Consider the following 15,570-nt stretch of genomic DNA (forward strand, 5'->3'; position numbering starts at 1 on the left):
ATGCACAATTTCTCCCTAGCGTGTCCACTTTTAATGCACCAGCTCATTTAAATATAGCATTGGGTGCCCAGAAGAGGTGGCTGTTCACATGCGTGTTTTATTGCATCGGCCCGTAGGCATCTCACTTCAAGGTGCTTAAAATTAAAATTAGGTGCCTATATTTAGAAATATATTTCAGGTGCATATACACGCTGAATATAGATGACTTGCTTTAGCCCCTAACTTACGTACCTCTACTGATGCACTCAACCCTCTTTTGCACATTGTCTCACAGCTATTAGTACATCCTTAAATGTTCAGTAACATTTTCCAATAGTTAAGTACATTGTTAAACAATTTATCAACTTCCACATGTAAATTATTGATTTTATTTAACTGGCAGGATAATGAAATTCTGTTTGTTCAGAATATCGAGATTTATTTTAAACAAGAGATAAGTACAGTAAATTGCTCCTGCTGTAGAAAGATCATCAAATTAAAATGACAAGTTTCTTGTCAAGCTTTTCATCTTATAGCTCGATTACTACCGCTCTAATGGTAGAGTGTGACAGAATAAAACCAAACCTGTTTATTTCTAGGTCACTGTGTGTTAAATTTCTTACCTCATCATCATAAATAAGTCTTGGTTTTGGCTTGTGTTTTTCTTCAAAGAAAACTGTGCCTTCTAGACCAAACTTAGGGATTAGAACCACAATTGCATTCTTTCTTACAAATAAAATGTACCCATCTTCACTCACAATTCCTTTGGTTTTGAAGAACAGCTGTAACAGAAACATGAAAGAGAGACAAAAACTGAAGTACAACATGAACTGTAGGATCGGAACTAACAGAGCTGGTTATGAAGAAATGTGCTTAAAACCACCAACAAAATGACATCACCTCCTGGACGCTTGGCTTTAAAAGTTTAGCCATCCTTCACATGCAGCATCATGCTGCGCTTCTCCAGATGACAGCACATGTCTTAAAAATATGAACTCTCCATCTGGCAGAAAATTGTTTCCCCAACTTTCCTACAATGAATACAGGTAGGGTAATTTTCAAAGTAATTTCTGGAGGTAAAATGGTACATTACCCATGGAAATGGGCTTTACCAAATAGCCTACCCTGTATGCGGGTAAGAGTGCATACATAGGGCCTCTAAGTGCATACTTTTACTCACAGTGAGAAGTGGTATTTCCAAGGTTGGTGAGGGATCTGCACTTACCTTTTAATTTTCAAAAGTATGTGTGTATTCTTTCTAGAAAAATCTACCTGCGCAAATTAGGAGTAAAAGTGTATGGGTAGTTTTCCCGTCAATAGCAGGGCTGCATTAGCCATGCTGTCATGGGAACTGTCAATCAGGCCCGGAAGGCGGAGCTTCAAAGTGATGTCAGAGCTTTGTTCTGAGGCTGCGCGTGAGTTCCCGCGCTGGAATCGAGGACAGAAGGTTCACCAAGAGAGAAAGGTTGGAGAGAGCAAGGTTGGGCCTATGGGATCTGGTATAGATCCAGCTTCCTTCTCCTACCTGGAATGTTTCCAGGGCCTGCAGGCCTTTCTTCAGTGGCACCCAGCAAAGGTGAAGCAATTTACTATGTAGGGATCGCGTGCTTAGGCCTCCCATTTGTCAGTCACGGTGGGAAAATGCTGCAGAGCAGCTGTCCCTGGTAATGTTCAATTCAGATACAAGAAGAACTTGAATACTCATCCATCTGAATTCTTGAAATATAGCAAACAAAGCCAAAGTTGGCGTCAAAAATTTGGATTTTCAGCAGCACATTTGGGACAAAAATTTTTATTAAATAGATAAAAAATCTTTAAAAAATACATATAAAAGTTGTTGTAATTAAAAGCAAGGTGACCCTATACGGTATTAGACTCTGTGGTTAATTACAGACCCTTAGAGTAAGGGGCCTACATATGCAACATTGAGTTTGGCTATATGATTGTGTTAAATTGATATTGACCAGTTGAACAACATTTTTAGAGTTGTGTATACATATTCAGGTGACTGGAATACATTGATTGTGTTTTGGGGCAAGATTTGTGATTGAAAACCTAGCAACAAGTCATTTAGTTCTCTTTCAAACTCTGGAGTATCTGGGAGCTCAGTTTGACATGCTGGCAGAGTGTTTCTCACAGAGAGAGACTGATGAAATTGCAGAGCCAGATTCGACTTCTGCTAGAGCTTTAGAAGACCAGGGTCTGGGACTATTTACAGGTCCTGGGTTCTATGACATCAACATTGGAACTAATGCATTGGGTGTTCATGCATATGCGGCCTCTGCAGGGGGCTCTTCTCTCCCGCTGGAATCCATTATTGGAAGAGTTTCATCTTACTCTTCTGTTAGAGGGGGAAGTCAGGGGCAGTCTTTCCTGGTGGCTTACTCGCACCAATCAGGAGCGTGGTGCGGAATTGGAGGTTCCAAACTAGGTAATAGTCACCACCGATGCAAGCCTCTCCAGATGGAGGGCGGTGTGGCAAGATCAGTCGGTGCAGGGCCAGTGGTTGAAACAGGAGGCCTTATGGTTTATCAATCGATTAGAGACGAGAGTGGTGCATTTCGCATTGCTTGTTGTTTGCCAAGGTTCCACGGCCGTCCAGCACTGATCCTATAAGACAATGCGATGACGATGACCTACATCAACCACCAAGGCGGAACCAAGAATCAGGCAGTGGCTTACGAGGCCCAGGGGTTGATTCATTGGGCAGAGCAGGACTTGGAGTAGCTGGCAGCATCTCTCATTGTCAGAGTGAACAGCGTTCAGGTGGATTTTCTCAGTCAGAGAAAGTTAGACCCCAGGTAATGAGAGCAGTTGGAGGCAACGATGTGTCTCATTCACGAAAGATGGAGGTATTCCTACCAAAGGAAACACCAAGGCGTTGCAGTTTTACAGCCGAACAACAGAAGGTTGGCCATGCGGTGGGAGGACCGCCCCCGGGTTGCCGGCTTGATCGCTGCCGCGGAGGGACCTTCCCCAACTGGCAGGCACCCAGAACAGAGCCCATCGCGGAAGAGCCGTGATGCAGGCTCCCTGCAGGCTAGACAGAGATGTGAACATGGCATGAGTAAAGTAAGAAGTGCCGCGAGGCAGGGAAAAACAGCTGAGCCGTGCTACCCTGAGGAGTGGGTGCAGGAGAACGAACCCTGCTCGCTCCTTCTGTCAGAAACAAGCTGCCGAGTAATAAATATGCAGTGCCTCTTATTTCTTTTTTTACTTTGAAATACCTCCCTGTTAGCACAGCCGGGGAATTAAGCGCCCCGGGGCAGAGGTAGCTATATAGGGGGAGTGACTGGACCACCAGTATTGCCCCAAACACAAAGTTCACTGGGAAAAGGGCCTAGGCTGATTAACTCAAGGGGCAAGCCCCCCTAGGCCCCCCAAGAGCAAGGAGACAGCGCTGTCTCCTGAAATGACAGAGCCTTTTCAAACTTTCACAGATCTTTTTATTTATTTATTTTTAAATTTAGAAAGAACAAAAATACTTGCTTGATCCTGACAGAAAGAGAGTGAAAAACCCCCACAGGGCAAAGGCTAAGTAGTAAAGCTAGGGAACCGCAGGGTGAGCTGCCGGCATCTGCTGGAGCAGACAAATACTGAAGGGCTGCAGGGTAGGCTGTCTTGATATAGGATACCCTTTCAGTTTTGGTCTGTCTCCATCTGCTGGACAGGAGGCTCAACCCACGGTCTAGACTGATCCAGGTATGTACAGGGATCCAATTTTACTTTATCCCTCTGTGTTTGAAAATTACCCTCCCAATATGACTTTTTCCTCTCCTCCACGTTTTGTTTTATTTTCTGCAGTCTCTCACTGTTGTCATTACTTATTCCAGTTTCCAATGTCTCCCTCCCTCTTCCCAAGCCTACTTTTCCTTCTCTCCTCTTATCAGTATTCCTTCTCTTCATCAGTCTATCTTCCTTTCTCACTCAAACTGCACTCTTAACTGCTTTTATCCCCTCATCCCCAAGACATACTTTCCTTTCTCTAACCCATACTTCTCTCCTCTCAAAATCTCAGTCCTCTATTTCCCTCTCTATTTCTCAAAAGCCAGTCTATTTCTCTTTCCAAAGTGCCCTCTCCTTTGCCTCTCAGCCTGTCCACTATATAACATGCTTATTTTTTTACCCTTTCGTCGCCCATTCCGATGTCAATCTCTCTCTTTGTTTTCAACACACACAGTTTCTCCATTCTCCCATGATTGTGTCTGCAAGGAATCAGGCCTTCCATTCCTTCTCCTCTTCTTTATTACCATCCTCTCAAGTTCTGCCAGTTCTCAACATTCACAATACATTCTTTAGATGCCTGACCATTATAAGCTACCTACTACTTATAAGGGGGCATTCTCCAGAGGACACAATCTCTGCTGCAGTACTTACCTGAGTGTGAAATGCGACGGATGCTCTTTGAGAATACTGAGCCATTTTGTGTCGGTAATTGAGATTTTTACATATGTCTGCTAGTTTGTGCTTGTCTGTCAGTTCTGGGTATGTACTATCTGCTCCTATAGCTGATGCCAGAAGCCGATGCACTATTATATCAGAATATCTGTAGCAATAAAAAAACAAGCATTTAAATTATAAGATAAAAACAATTCCTGTTTCCAACAAACTTATGAAGTCAACTGCAGTCTGTGCTTACTTATTAAACAGATTTTTTTTTTTAAAGTCACTCAGTTACATATCTGTCTTATCTGACATTAACTTTCTGCTTCAGTCTTCAGCAGTGTCTTCAAAAGTATTACTTGCAGACTAACGAGTGCATGACAGCAACACTTTCGCATCTTTACTGCCTTTACCCCTCCAGTTCTCAAACCAGTTTGAAAATGGCAATCAATTTACATCCATGCAATATAGCATTTCAGGATCTGGGTTTGAGGCTGATTCCATAGTAGTCTGATTAAGCAGGATGGTTATAGTATCTGTACTTGTCCTGGAGAAAGTTTGATTCGTTGTAGACTTTATACTTTGATAACTTTTCTTGGACTGCCATAAGAATCATCCAAAAATGATATGAAGATGTAATGCAGGTGTTTGAAAAAGCCTTCTGTGTGGTCTCTAAAGCTCATGTACAATACCTTCCCCCTTGGAAAATATTTACATTGGTGCAATTAATTCTTATATTTATAATTATTGCTGCAAATAATTCAAGCCATTACAATTAAACACAGCTTAGTTTGTGGATGTTCCAATGGGTAGATGAACCTCTTTCACTTAGCCCATGGCTGCAGAAATTTAGGTTGTAACTACAGTAATGCAGACTTTCAAACATGCATTTGGGCTCCAAAAAACCCAAGGGAATGGTACAGTAGAAGGGGTGAAATTCCTCTAAACAAGAAAAAAGAGCAGGATCTGCAGGTGTTTGTATCGGATGATGTTAAGTGGCCAAACAGGTCGATAATGTTAACAGCAAAAGCCAGAAAGATACTTGGGTGCATACGGAAAGGAATACTCAGCAGAAAAAATAAAGGAGACTATATTGCCTCTGTATAAGTTGCTGGTGAGATCTCATTTGGAATAGTATTTTTTTTTTTTTAACTTTTATTAAAAATCTAATCACCTATAATCAGGGCACTAGGTGATATACAATTTCGGCAATCATAATTCACAAAACATAAAAATACTATAACATTACATAAACTTGACCAGAGCTATTACAGAGATGGAAAAGATTCAAGTTATCGAGTAAAAGCTAATTTGAACAATACTGTTTTAAATGAAAATTAGTTCTTACCTGATAATTTTCGTTCCTGTAGTACCGCGGATCAGTCCAGACACCTGGGTTGTGACTCCGCACCAGCAGATGGAGACAGAGCAAAACTCGACGGGCTCCCTACATATAGTAAGGTGCCACCCACAGCCCCTCAGTCGAACGAACTGTCAAAGCTAACCAGTGCCCGACTAACTAACTAAAAACAAATTTAACCAATTCAAACACCCCCTGGCTGAAAACCGAAAACTTCAGACCAGAGGCAAGCGGCATTATGCCAAGAACTGGAACAATTGCAGTACGAATAACCAAAACGAGCGGACTCTCTCTCTCTTCATCGTACCAAACAGACGGGCGGGAGCCTGGACTGATCCGCGGTACTACAGGAACGAAAATTATCAGGTAAGAACTAATTTTCATTTCCCTGTACGTACCCGGATCAGTCCAGACACCTGGGATGTACCAGAGCAAACTACCGAGGGTGGGAAGCAGAGAGGCCCGCTCGGAGGACACTCGCTCCAAACCCCGGCGCTTCAGACGCCTGGACATCCAGCCTGTAATGCCTAGTGAAAGTATGCAAGGACTTCCACGTCGCAGCTCTACAGATCTCCTGCGTGGACACCTGAGAGACCTCGGCCCAGGACGTGGCTTGCGCCCGAGTGGAATGAGCACGAAGCCCCTTAGGTGCCACCTTGCCGTGAAGGAGATATGCGGAGCTAATAGCCACTTTGAGCCAACGCGCAATAGTGGCCCGCGACGCAGCGGACCCCCGGCGAGGACCGGACCAGAGAACGAACAGATGGTCGGAAACCCGAAAAGGATTCGTAACCTCTAGATACCGAAGCAGAATCCTGCGAACGTCGAGCTTCCTCAACTCTTTCAGTCCCTTGTCCCTTTGATCCCCGATCTCAAAACCTGGAAGGTCCACTGACTGATTTAAGTGAAACGAGGACACCACCTTAGGCAAAAAGGACGGCACCGTCCGCAGGGAAACCCCGCCCTGCGAAAATCGCAAGAACGGTTCCCGACAGGACAAGGCCTGCAACTCTGAGACCCGACGAGCCGACGTAATGGCTACTAGAAACACGGTCTTCAAAGTAAGATCTTTCAGCGTCGCCCGCTTAATAGGCTCAAACGGTGCTCCCCCAAGCGCCGAGAGCACGCAATTCAAATTCCAAGACGGACAAGGATTCCGTACCGGAGGGCGTAAATGCTTCGCGCCGCGAAGAAAACGCACCACATCCGGATGACACGCCAAGGACACTCCACGAACCTTACCGCGCAGACAACCAAGCGCAGCTATCTGGACCTTCAGGGTACTCCAGGCCAGCCCCTTCGCGAGGCCCTCTTGCAGAAAGGCTAGGACCCCCGGCACCGGGGGACATACAGGATCCACCTCATGAGTACTACACCAGTCCTCAAAAACCGTCCACACCCTCATATAGGCTAAGGACGTAGACTGTTTTCGAGCCCTCAACAAGGTCGCAATCACAGCCTCAGAGTACCCCTTAGTCCTTAAGCGCGCCCTTTCAAAAGCCATGCCGCGAGACAAAAGTGATCCGCATCCTCCAAACAGACGGGTCCTTGTCGCAGAAGAGATGCGGCCCCGTGAAACCGAAGCGGAGGCTCCGCCGCCAGCTGAATGAGGTCCGCGAACCACGGGCGCCTTGGCCACTCTGGCGCCACCAGGATCACTGCCGCCGGATGTAATTCTATTCGGCGAAGAACCTTGCCTATCAGCGGCCACGGGGGAAACACATAAATCAACACGTCCGTGGGCCAGGGAAGTACTAGAGCATCGACTCCTTCTGCGCCCCGTTCCCTCCGACGGCTGAAGAACCGTGGGGCCTTTGCGTTGTGAGCGGTGGCCATCAGGTCCAGGCGTGGCGTTCCCCACCTGGCACAGATGAGGCGATACGCCATGTCTGGCAGTTCCCACTCGCCTGGATCCAGCCGATGCCGGCTGAGGAAATCCGCCTGCACGTTGTCCACACCTGCGATGTGAGACGCCGCCAAGCCGCTGAGGTGTTGTTCCGCCCAGATCATGAGCAACCTTGCCTCTTCCGCCACTTGCTGGCTCCTCGTGCCCCCTTGACGATTGATATACGCTACCGTGGTTGCGTTGTCCGAGAGCACCCGAACCGCCTGGCCCCGTATCCACGGGAGGAACGCTTGCAGGGCCAACGACACCGCCCTTGTCTCCAAGCGGTTGATGGACCACCGTGACTGCTGGCTCGACCACTGTCCCTGGACCGAGCGGCCTCCGCAGACCGCCCCCCAGCCAAGTAGACTGGCATCCGTCGTCACTACCGTCCAGGTGGGCATGACCAGAGACACCCCGCCGGACAGATGATCCCGGGAGAGCCACCAGTGCAGACTGGCCCTGGCACAGGGCGTGAGGGGCAACGGAAGATGGAACTCCTCCGAAACCGGCTTCCAGCGGGAAAGTAACGCTGATTGTAACGGTCGCAGATGAGCGAATGCCCAAGGGACCAGAGCGAGGGTCGACGCCATGGAACCCAAGACCCTCAGGTAATCGCAAACCAGCGGGCACCGCATGGACAAAATGTGGCGCACCTGTCGCTGGAGCTTGACCACTCTTTCCTGAGTCAGCGACACCATGGCCCTCTTGGTGTCGAACAGGGCCCCCAGATACTCCAACCGCTGCGTAGGCTGCAGATGACTCTTGGACAAGTTGACCACCCAACCGAGGGACCGCAAGAGGTGTAAGACTCTGGCAATCGCCTGCCGACACTCGGCCTCCGATTTGGCTCTGATGAGCCAATCGTCTAAGTAAGGATGCACCAGCAGTCCTTCTCTCCGGAGCTGGGCAGCCACCACCACCATCACCTTGGTGAAAGTGCGTGGAGCCGTGGCGAGGCCGAAGGGAAGAGCCCTGAACTGGTAATGGCTGCCCAGGATGCAGAATCTCAGGTACCGGTGATACGCTGGCTGAATCCCGATGTGAAGGTACGCCTCCGTAAGGTCCAGAGAAGCGAGGAACTCGCCCGGACGAACCGCAGCAATTACTGAGCGGATCGTCTCCATCTTGAACCGCGGCACCCGCAGGCACCGGTTGACGCCCTTTAGATCGAGAATGGGCCGAAAAGCTCCATCCTTCTTTGGGACCACGAAGTAAATGGAGTACCTTCCCGTGCCCTGCTGATCCTGCGGCACAGGAGTAATGGCGCCCAGGTCCTCTAGCCGCCGGAGGGTGGTCCGGACAGCGGCGCGCTTGACGAGAGCCTTGCAGGGTGAGACGAGGAACTTGTCCACCGGGAGTCGAACAAAATCTAACGCGTAACCGCCTCTTATCACAGCGAGGACCCACTGGTCGGAAGTAATTCTGGTCCATGCCTCGTAAAACAAGGTGAGCCGCGCGCCCACGTACGGCACGAGGGTGGGCGGCAACGAGGAATGGACCCGTCTCGTTTCATTGGGCCGACTTGGACCCCGAGCCGGATGAGGGTCCACCCGTCCTGTTGAACTTCTTTCCTCGAAAGGACTGCGACCAGGAGGATGATCTAGCCGATCCTGACCGATAGGACTGACCTGACCCCGTCGCCCTCTGAGGCCGCTGCCGGCGGTTAGACCGGAACCTGTTTCTTGCCGAGAAGGACGACCGAGGCCTGGGTCTATCTTCCGGCAACTTAAAAGCCTTATTCTCGCTCAGGAACTGCATCAGATCGTCCAGCTGTTTTCCAAACAGGAGCTTTCCCTTAAAGGGTAGTGAACCCAGATGAGCCTTGGAGGCCCCATCCGCAGCCCAGTTGCGAAGCCAGAGGAGACGACGCGCCGAGACCGCCGATACCATAGCTCTGGCCGATGTTCTGAGCAAATCATGCATCGCATCAGCGCTGTAGGCAATCACCGCTTCCAAGTTATCCGCCTGAGTAGCCTCCCCTGAGGAGAGGTCGGCGTTCGCTTGCAGGACTTGGGCCCACCTGAGCCCCGCTCGCAGTGCAAAAGTACTACACATGGCTGCCCGCACTCCCAGTGCGGACACTTCGAAAATCTTCTTCAACTGCACCTCCAGCTTCCTATCTTGGATATCCCGGAGGGCCGTAGCACCGGTAACGGGGATGGTGGACCTCTTCGTCACTGCTGACACCGCCGCGTCCACCCGTGGAAGGCGCAGCAGGTCCAGAGCATCCTCTGGAAGGGGATAAAGCTTGTCCATAGCCTTAGTCACCTTCAGCCCCAGTTCCGGGGTATCCCATTCCCGGAACAAGATATCTGAGACCGAGAAGTGCCAAGGGAAGGCAAGCGCAGGGCCCGCCAGGCCCAACAGCACCGGATCCATCTTGACGCCTTGCCGGGACTCCACAGGTGGAGGATCCACTCCGATCTCATCCAGGATAGCCGGGATAAGGGGAGAAAGTTCTTCCCTCCGAAACAGGCGGACGACCTTGGGGTCGTCACCCTCCGCCGCCTGCGGCCCTTTGCCGGCTCCCGGCTGGGCCTGCCCCTCGTCCTCATGGCCTTCCTGGCCTTCAGGGGCTCCCGACAACGCTTCATCGTCCGAGGAGGCGGTGGACGCCGACTCCGATTCCTGTGGGTCGCCACGCGGCTGTCGCTTTTCTCGTGGCCCACCCCGGGCGTCCCGGGTCCGCACGGCTCTCTTCCGGGGCCGGGAGGACGCTTCCTTCCCCCCGGAAGCTTTCCCAGGTTTTAGACGCGATTTTTTATATTTGGCGAGTTTCTGAAGCAACAGCGAGAAATCTTCGGAAAATGAGGCCTCCGATCCGGAGGAGCCCTCCACTGCACTCGGGCTCCCCGACCCACGGGGTCCCGGAGGCTCTCCTCCCGAAATCCTGGGCTGCGGCGACAGCGAGGGAGGCTGGGCGCCATCTTGGAGTGCCCTCCTCGTGGCTTCCCTCACGCTGGACAAAATGGCTTCCGTTCCCGCGCTAAGCGGGAACGGGTCCGAGGACGCGGGCTCCGAGCCTCCGGCCCGCGACGGCGAACGAGCACCCCGCGATCGACCCCCCCGGGCGACCGCCGACGAACCCTCGCCGCCGGAGACGCAGCTGGAGCAAACACCGTCCCTGGACAGACGCGCGCGCACAGAGCCGCACGCGCGGCACGCTGACCCTCTCGGCATCGCAGCGACGACCGGGCTCCCCACCCCGCGCCCCCCTTCCGCTATGGCGATCTCGAACGAACGGCGGAACGACGGCGAAGAGGGAGAGAGAGCCGGCGCCGCAAGGGAAAACAAAGAAACCGCTAAGTTTTTTTTTTTTTTTTTTTTTTACTTAGGCGCTAGCCGAGGTCCTGAAGTCTTCAGCTCCGGCGGGGGTGAGTGAACCGGGCTCCCCGGTGTCACCCCCGACGCTGCTGCCAGCACAGGCCGGGTCCTCGACCCTCAGCAGCGGCCTCGACCTGGAGGGGATGGTCCTCTCAGGACCTTCCACCCTCCTGGGAGGCTCCCCCGACGGGAGACTTCTATCTTCTTTATGTCTTCTTTCTTCTTCTTTTTTTTTTTTTTTTTTTTGAAGACACACTGCCCTAACTACTTAGGATTAAATACAAAAAGACCCCTGACTGACTACCCCGAGCCAAAAAATCAAGGATCCCCGAGACTGTGGGTGGACCTGCCCCATCTGCTGGAGACAGAGAAAGACTGAGGGGCTGTGGGTGGCACCTTACTATATGTAGGGAGCCCGTCGAGTTTTGCTCTGTCTCCATCTGCTGGTGCGGAGTCACAACCCAGGTGTCTGGACTGATCCGGGTACGTACAGGGAAACTGCATTTTAAATGTCTTCAAGCACTCTGTGTGGAGTAGGGCTTCAAGCAATGGTTCCAAAAGATTAGAACAGCTACGGTATTGAAAAAGCACAGTCCCGGGACTCTCTGGGATATGACTGTTTCACAGATGGAATATCCAGCAGATGTCTCTGAGATGACCTCAGACGTTGTGTGAGTTGATACAGTCTTAATAATGCATTCCCCAAGGAGAAGAATCAGAGTTAACTAATTTATTCACCATCATGCAGATTTTGACTTAAATTCTATAGTGAACTGTTAACCAGTGCAGATCAAGTTCAGATGAGTTCACAACGACCTATGCCAGCAATCAGGTTTGCAGTCGAATTTTGTAGTAGTTGCAAGGGTCTCAAAGAAGAGTCAGGGAGACCAACATAAATAGCAGTACAGTAGTCCAGCAGTGGTAAGATTGAGAACTGGACTAAAAGACAAATCACAAAATTCAAGGAAGTACTTAAGACCAGAGAGAACCCACAACTTAAATGCTGTGAGGACTACAGACTTGATATGGTGCTTGAAAGATAAATTAGAGTCAATCCAGGCTCCAAGGCTCTTCATGTGGGGAAGAGAAGATAACGGTAACAGACAACATGCATTTTGTATATGATCAGTGAATAAGGATAAATTTGGGTTTAGCTGTACTTTGAACCAAAAATTGGTTCTTACTTGCTAATTTTTCTTCCTTGAATCCTACCAGACCAATCTAGACAAATGTTTTTTTCCTCCCTTACCAGCAGATGGAGACAGAACAAAAAGTTGTACTGTACTCTGTGCCATCTGGGGGTCTTCCAAGTATGCTCTGTTCTCCATATCTGGGAACTTTTGATTTCCAGGGGTTATACTGTGAATTATCAGGAAAGGCAAAGAGATTTGCTTGCAAATGTTCTCACACATACTCATTTTCACCTCTCCCCTTCTCCCCCGCCCAAGCACAAGCAACAGCAGCAGCATCCCTCTCCTTCAGCCTATATAGCCCCAAGAAATAGAAAGAGTCCCATCAGCCTCCTGCTCTGCCTCCTACTCCTGACCACTGGTGGCTCTTCTTCTTGCTCTGGGCCACGGTGCTCCTCTTGATGATTAATCAGGCCTGAGGCCAATGCTACTCCTGCTTCTGATGGCGGCATGGCCTCTCCTCCTTCCCGCATGTGCACAAGCTCACCGCATACCACATCCTCTTCCAGGTCGCGTGTGAATGAAAGGAGAGGTCATGCCGCTACGGCTGCTGCCCCATTTCCACCAGCTCTGCTACTGCATTCTGCCCAGGTTGCCAACATTTTCAAACTTGGGCGAAGGAGTTGTTTTTTGTGTTTCGCTGGGGCAGAGGAGAAGGGAAGAGCAATCAAGCCAGTGGAGGACCAGGAAGCATATTATCTGCTGGTGGAGGATGGAGAAACACCTACCTGTGCTTTGTGACACACAAGTTGAAAATTGTTGGTATAGAGATCAGTGCATATTTCTGAGAAATTGGACACCCTGGATCTATTGCATATCAGTCCATCAAACGAGTTCCAAAACATTTTATATATTGTTCCCTCTTTTCAAACATGGGACTGTAAAATCTTTGGTGCATGCACACCAATAATTATTTTAGAATATTATTACAGAACATTTCAAAGTTAAATACCTTCTGATAGGAGAAGTAAAATGTGTATAGATAGGGGAGGCTAGACCATAATGATGGAAATCGCTGTCCATTCCTGAGCAGAAGTAGACTGCTTGCATCATGCAGCGAGTTGCCAGAATCCTTAGCAGTGTGTTCAAGTACGGGAAGGAAGGAGACTCAGCCTTGTCTAAAGAGTCCGCCAGAGCCTTGGCAGAATCAGTCTTAATCTCCAAGTTCTGTAAAATGAGAAAGAGGCCTTTTTATTTGGTCTGCATACATGGCCAATATATTTACTGTAGCAAATAACACATAGGGAATACGTAAAACAACAATTTCTCTAATGATCAATTATTCCCACATACACAGAGAAATATATATCATTTACAAATAATGTGCAATATTATTTATTAATCCAACATGTAAACATATACACAGTTAAAATTATTGAGACCAATCATTCAACCAATCACACTATTAAAAACAATACACTAATGACACAATGTAATTCATACAATTTTTCACAAAAAAGTGCAACAAAGCCTCAAAACATTTCTAAAAAAGAACCACTTTTTTTCATAGAGTTTCCAATCTATTTCAAAAGGCAATTGTGTGCTCCAAATAGTTATAATGTTCAAAAAATACTGATATTATACACGCACACAACGCTATTCCATGAAATTTCAGCGCTTCTCAATTTATACCCAAAGAGGGGGCTCTCCCTCTATTGAATCCTCCATATGCATCTAGTCCAACAACGGATCCTTGTTTCACCCAAGGCTGGGCTTCTTCAGGGACATATTCAAGAAAATCACAAGATATCACCTGTTCTATTGCTTTTTAATCTAAATTTAATGAAGTCTCACTGTCAATAGCTCTATATCGATTATAATTGTGAAGGCATCAATTATACTGTCTGTTACCCACAATGTTTATTAAAATGGGATGGCCGTACATAATATTTATATATTGAAGTTCAAAGTAGCAGAAATAGGAACTTTGTATTACATTATTTGATCCAGTTCTCCTGAAAAACAGAATATAAATCAAATAAACAATACCATTAAGTTGCCTTTTCCTTGTTTTTAATTTTATTTCATTGCTGAGAAAATATTAGTGCTTGAAGTTTCAGGTGCCTTATCTACTTAGAAAGTACATCTGGGTGGTTCTGTGCTGTCATCAGAGACCCATGCAGATGTCACAGTGATACATACAAAATGCAAATAAAACAAACAACTGAAGAGTGAATGAAGGGAAGGAGACAACTGAGGCCAATATTCAAAGATATTTAGCTACATAACTTGTGAATTATCTGGCTAAATGCCAACTTTGTAATAGAGCCGGCTCTTAATAAGCTAAATTTTAGCCAAATATCTCATTCTCCAGATAAAATTTAACCGAACAAGTAATGGGTTTTTCATAGAATTCTTGGAGTGGGGATGAGGTAGCCGTAAAACTTGTCTAGCTAACTCAGATATAAATACGTTTTTCGGCTAACACTAGCCATTTCTAAGAGCAGGTTTAAAATTATCCAATGATATTCTAAAGCAATGGTTCTCAACCTTTTTCCCATCGTGACACACCTGACAGACCACACTCACATCTGTGACACAATGCTCATTACAATTCATGGCGGAAATAAAAAATAAAGGCCCAGTATTATTTTTATTGTTAAGAATGACACAAGGGAAAGATAAGTACTCTGTCTGAACAGAAACTGCATAAACATCCCATACAAAACAACGCCAATTTCCAGCACTCAAACTTACAAGGCAAAACTGAAAATATTACACCAAGCCGTAAAACTCCAATACGCCTCCTATTAGGAAAACGGACCAAGCCAGGCTGCTATAGAGTCCTACACAGAAACTACACACCAGCAGAATTCCTCACCTCTGTCACACGTTCAGATCCTCACCTAACAAAGAATAAAGAGACCATAAAGTATAAATAGAAACATGCCAACGAAAACTGAACTGGAAACCGCAACAAGCCAGAGATTCTGTGTGCAGTGTAACAAAGGAAAAAGAGAAACATCACCAGTGTCATAAAACAAATCAAGAAATATAAAATCAATAGCAGTAAAACCAACTGATGAATGAAATATCCAATAATTTAAAACTCATACCAAAAATTTCTAGAGACCAATAAAATATTTCCAAATAGCAGGCACAAAGACCCAATAATGAAAAATAATAATGATAAAAAAATGCTTTGCTCTGCATACCTGGGAACGTTTGATATCCAGGTGCCCCGAGATTGTTTTGAGTTAGCAGGAGGAGGGATGGTTTGCTTGCAACTGTCTCCTCTCTCTCATCACACACAAGCTCTCTCTCTCTCACACTGGCTCTCAATCAAGCACATTTACACATGCTTTTTCTCTCTCACTTATATACGCTCTTAATCACACATTTACACACATGCTGTCTTTTCACACATACACAGGCTTTCAATCACACACTTACAACATGCTCTCTCTCTCACACACAGGCTCTCAATCACATACTCTCACCTACAA

The 15,570-nt window shown here is 47.5% G+C and overlaps 1 protein-coding gene across 1 annotated transcript in view; it reads right to left on the bottom strand.

Annotated features, from left to right (window-relative positions):
• Positions 1–15,570, bottom strand: part of DIS3 (DIS3 homolog, exosome endoribonuclease and 3'-5' exoribonuclease) — a 165,079-nt gene that overhangs the window by 11,749 nt on the left and 137,760 nt on the right. The window contains exons 17-19 of the mRNA XM_029603017.1: positions 13,077–13,291; positions 4,357–4,525; positions 603–761 (exon numbers count right to left, since the gene is read on the bottom strand). Coding sequence (XP_029458877.1) covers positions 603–761; positions 4,357–4,525; positions 13,077–13,291 — 543 coding nt within the window. The remainder of the gene's footprint in view (positions 1–602; positions 762–4,356; positions 4,526–13,076; positions 13,292–15,570) is intronic.

Source organism: Rhinatrema bivittatum, chromosome 5, assembly GCF_901001135.1.
Source record: "Rhinatrema bivittatum chromosome 5, aRhiBiv1.1, whole genome shotgun sequence".
In the NCBI taxonomy this organism is placed as follows: Eukaryota; Metazoa; Chordata; class Amphibia; order Gymnophiona; family Rhinatrematidae; genus Rhinatrema; species Rhinatrema bivittatum.